Here is a 4284-nt window from a genome sequence, read left to right on the forward strand (position 1 = left end):
ATATATATATATAATTATATATTTAAATTACATTAAATAAAATAACAGGTGATTTTTAATCAATAAGATGAAAATATTTATAATTATAATGATGGAAGAAACTCATATCTCTTTTTGAACAACTCATATGTCATATCTATATGTTAAATTATAAGGTAAATTATCTATATGACTTATTGTATAAACAAATTTCGATTTTGAGTTGTATATATTACAGATAAAGAATTTCGATATTATTTTTTTATATTACAGAACTTGGTCGAGTTACATATTATGGAGTTTGGACCAATGAAAAGCCAAAATAATTGTTGGACGTGTGAGGTAAATTGCATTAAGGAACAAAAATAGAAACACTTAAATTGAGTTTATATTCTCCCCGTCAATTTCGTAGCCAAATATCACAATTTTTCTTCGGTCTCAGAATATTTTTTACTTCCACAGCGAACGAGAGAGAAAGAGAAAGAAAGAAGAGAAAAAGCTTCTCTCTTTGTTTGTGCTCTGTGAAAACCCAAAATCGAATTCTCATCGTAATCATAAAGTCTCTGTCTTTAACCAATTTAAAGTCTCTCTTGATTCTACCATTTTCATTATTCACATTTTTTCCTAACCCCAGATTGATAAAAAAAAGAGAGTATTTTTCCTTTTAAAAGGATTTTGAAAGGTCCTAGCTTTCCTTGGGATCTATCAAAGTTTCTTGAAGATAATGCTTTCGGGTTTATACAGGTTTGTATCAAATTCGATAAAGTTTATAGCTTTTTCCTGCTAGGCTTCATTATCATATACAATTTGAACTCTTTTCACTTGACTTCAATTGCTTTTGGCTTCTTCTCTGATGACACCAGCTTTAATTTTGTTTGTTAATTTAACGAAGTTCGTCGTGTATTGCTGTTTGGTCTCAAGTAGGTCGATGTGACAGAGCTTTAGCTTGAGTTTTCTTTGTTTCTTAGAGATTATTAGCTCAAGACTGATAAAAGAACAACACTAACAATGATCCAGTGAGGACTTGATTCTGGTGCAAGTAATTAGCTCTGTTTTAACCCTCTCTCTATCTGATTCTGATAGCTAAAGTTTTCAACTGTGTGTTTCAATTTCTGTTAAAATCTGGTTTAGGATGAAACTAACTTTGGTTTAGTCTATTTTGTCTCTTGTGTTGGCTTTGTCAGATTGATTGATCATACCACCATGGGGAAACATCTCTGACTTTTCAAATGGATCCCCAAGCTTTTATCCGTCTTTCAGTTGGCTCACTTGCCTTAAGAAGTCCCAAGTATCTCCTAAACCCTGCTTCAACCTCTGATGAGAAGAAGAACTCTTGTTCCCAATGCTCTTGCGAGATAAAACTCAGAGGCTTCCCCGTTCAGACCACATCCATCCCTCTGATGCCTTCCTTAGACGCAGCTCCTGACCATCACAGCGTCTCCACAAGCTTTTACCTAGAAGAGTCTGATTTAAGAGCTCTCCTGACCCCTGGATGCTTCTATAACCCCAACGCTCACTTGGAAATTTCGGTTTTCACCGGTAAAAAGAGTTCTTCTCACTGCGGAGTTGGTGCTAAAAGACAGCAGATTGGGGTGTTTAAGCTGGAGGTGGGTCCTGAATGGGGAGAAGGAAAGCCAGTGATTCTGTTTAATGGATGGATAGGTATTGGAAAGAACAAGAGAGATGGTGGTGCACAGCTTCATCTGAGAGTGAAGCTTGATCCTGATCCTAGATATGTTTTCCAGTTCGAGGATGTTACTACTTTGAGCCCTCAGATAGTTCAGCTTCGTGGCTCGGTCAAGCAACCTATCTTCAGCTGCAAGTTTAGCCGAGACAGGTAACATATTATAATCTTCACTGATAGTTTGTAATAGCATAATCAACCAGCTTTAAAAAAAAATTATTTACTGATAAGCTTGTTTTTTGATTCCTCAGGGTGTCACAGGTGGATCCGTTGAACGGATACTGGTCAAGTTCAGGGGATGGAACCGAGCTTGGGAGTGAGAGACGCGAGAGAAAAGGCTGGAAGGTGAAGATACATGATCTCTCTGGCTCTGCTGTTGCTGCAGCTTTCATAACAACTCCTTTTGTCCCATCCACTGGCTGTGATTGGGTGGCCAAGTCCAACCCTGGTGCTTGGCATGTGGTCAGGCCTGACCCATGCCGACCAAACAGCTGGCAGCCATGGGGAAAGCTAGAAGCTTGGCGGGAACGCGGGATCAGAGACTCTGTCTGCTGCAGGTTCCATATCCTTTCAAACGGGCAAGAAGTTGGAGATGTTTTAATGTCAGAGATTCTCATCAGCGCTGAGAAGGGCGGGGAGTTTTTGATCGACACGGACAAACAGATGCTGACCGTTGCAGCTACGCCGATCCCAAGCCCGCAGAGCAGCGGAGACTACTCGGGTTTAGGACAGTGTGTCTCTGGAGGAGGGTTTGTGATGAGCTCGAGAGTGCAAGGGGAAGGGAAAAGCAGCAAGCCAGTTGTGCAGTTGGCTATGAGGCATGTGACTTGTGTGGAAGATGCAGCTATCTTCATGGCGCTTGCTGCTGCTGTTGATCTTAGCATTCTGGCTTGTAAACCTTTCAGGAGGACTAGCCGGAGAAGGTTCCGCCATTACTCATGGTGATCAAATGAACACTCTCTTTCTTTTCTTATTTGTACAGTTTTTGAATTGGACTCAAAGTCATTGTATTAGGAAGAAACTGGTTTAAGATTAATAAGTTTAACTCATCTCAGAATCAGACCGAACCAAGTAGCAACTAAAAAGAGTTCAACAGAAATGAAAAAAACAACAACAAAAACACAAAACCGAGGAATAATAATCAAAAGGCTTATAAGTAAAAAAAGCTTGAAGCTGCCATCTCAATTCTTCTTATCATCTCCAGCTTCAATCTTCTTCTTCTTGGCAGTCGCCTGAGAATACAAGAAAGTACCGAAAATCGCGATAGCTGATCCAAGAGCATTGAGAGGCCTAACAGGGTTCCTAAACACCAAAACAGTGGAGACAATCACCACCACCCTCTTCATCGTGTTCCCAACAGAGAAAGTCAAAGGACTAATCTCATCAAGCGCCTGGTAAGAAGACTGGTTGTACAAATGGTAGAAGACACCAGAGAGCAAAACCCAAAAGTAAAACGTCCACGGTTTCCCAACAGAAGCAATAGCTTTATGGTAGCCCTGAACCCACTGCGACCCTTCAACGAAAACCGCAACAGGAAACAGATAAACCAGAGAGAGTATACTGATGCAACCGTACAGATTCAACCCATCAATCTCTTTAAAACTCTGTAGACTCCTTTTAGAGTAAATGTTCCTTAAAACAAACCCAACGTTACTAATCATAGCTCCAGATAAGCCACCCAAGTTGAACGACACTTCAGTAACCGCAGCTAAAGAACAACCCATAACTATCGGTAGAATCGACAACCAAACAGCTAACGGATACGTGTCTCCCAAGAAAGACGAGAAAATCACAGAGAAGACAGGCTCGGCCGATTTGATCACGTGGGTGAAGGAGACAGCGACTTTGGAGAAGGAGACGCAAGCAGAGATGTGTCCTACTGTGTGGAACAGCGCGGGTCCGAGGAGAGCGACGATGAACGGCTTGGAGATTTTAGGGCAAGGGTAGAGCTTGAACGACCACAAGACGAGCATCCAGACGGAGCCGGCGAAGAGCTGGAAGGAAGCGAGGAGCCAGGGGTAAGGGAAGACGTTGAGAGCCTTCTTGTTGAAGATGTTGAAGACGATGTTCTGGAAGTACCAGAGACCGAACACTATCCCTAGCTGGAGATTCTTCGCTTTCTTCTCCTTCTTGGCAGCTTCCTCGGACTCGGACTCTCCGCCGTCTGGATTCGCGGCGGCGGGGACGGATCTGGATCTTTTGGTGATTGAAAGGAAGGGTTTTTCGCGAATCTGGAGATTGGGGATCTGTGGAAGGCTTAGTGGGTATTGGCAGCTGAAGGGTTTATCGGCGGCGGCGGCGGCGTGGAGAGCGGAGAAACGGGTAGGGTTTTGCCGGATCCGGGTGAGACCCGGGTTTAGGGAAGCTGATAGATTCAAGGAGATCATATTTGATTAAGCAAACAGCAATCTACGAACACAGAAACAGAGATAGAGAGATGATAAAAGAGACAACTTTTTTTGTTTGGCTCTGTACTAAAACTAAACGCCAGAGATCCGTTGGGGGAAAAAGAATACAATTTTTTTCTTTTTGAAAGCTCTGTTCTTGGACTCTGCTTAATATATAAAATCTGTAAAACCTTTTTATTATATTCCAATAAAATTTTAGTATTTAGTATTTGA

At 41.8% G+C, this 4284-nt stretch overlaps 2 protein-coding genes across 4 annotated transcripts; one reads left to right on the plus strand and one right to left on the minus strand.

Moving 5' to 3' along the window:
- Positions 1-382: 382 nt before the first annotated feature.
- Positions 383-2720, plus strand: LOC106426181. Of its 3 annotated transcripts, XM_013866891.3 has the most exons (4): positions 389-723; positions 904-1018; positions 1164-1816; positions 1915-2720. In XM_013866891.3, exons 3-4 carry the CDS (start codon positions 1209-1211, stop codon positions 2606-2608), a joined length of 1302 nt encoding a protein of 433 aa, XP_013722345.2. In that variant the 5' UTR covers positions 389-723; positions 904-1018; positions 1164-1208; the 3' UTR covers positions 2609-2720. The 3 variants fall into 3 exon arrangements, with proteins under 3 accessions (XP_013722344.2, XP_013722345.2, XP_013722343.2); XM_013866890.3 differs by lacking the exon at positions 904-1018 and having other exon boundaries at positions 383-723; positions 1133-1816; XM_013866889.3 differs by lacking the exon at positions 904-1018 and having other exon boundaries at positions 390-723.
- Positions 2674-4284, minus strand: LOC106426182 (xylulose 5-phosphate/phosphate translocator, chloroplastic). Its single transcript, XM_013866892.3, has one exon. The coding sequence runs from the start codon at positions 4048-4050 to the stop codon at positions 2845-2847; it is 1206 nt and encodes a 401-aa protein (XP_013722346.1). The 5' UTR covers positions 4051-4284; the 3' UTR covers positions 2674-2844.

The sequence above is a fragment of the Brassica napus genome, chromosome C9, assembly GCF_020379485.1.
Source record: "Brassica napus cultivar Da-Ae chromosome C9, Da-Ae, whole genome shotgun sequence".
NCBI lineage: Eukaryota > Viridiplantae > Streptophyta > Magnoliopsida > Brassicales > Brassicaceae > Brassica > Brassica napus.

Excerpts from the sequence above, each read along its gene's own strand:
- LOC106426181 (XM_013866890.3), top strand. The coding sequence starts at position 1,209 with ATGGATCCCCAAGCTTTTATCCGTCTTTCAGTTGGCTCACTTGCCTTA. Across the intron at positions 1,817-1,914 it reads TGCAAGTTTAGCCGAGACAG|GGTGTCACAGGTGGATCCGT; the intron begins GTAACATATTAT and ends TTGATTCCTCAG.
- LOC106426182 (XM_013866892.3), bottom strand. The coding sequence starts at position 4,050 with ATGATCTCCTTGAATCTATCAGCTTCCCTAAACCCGGGTCTCACCCGG.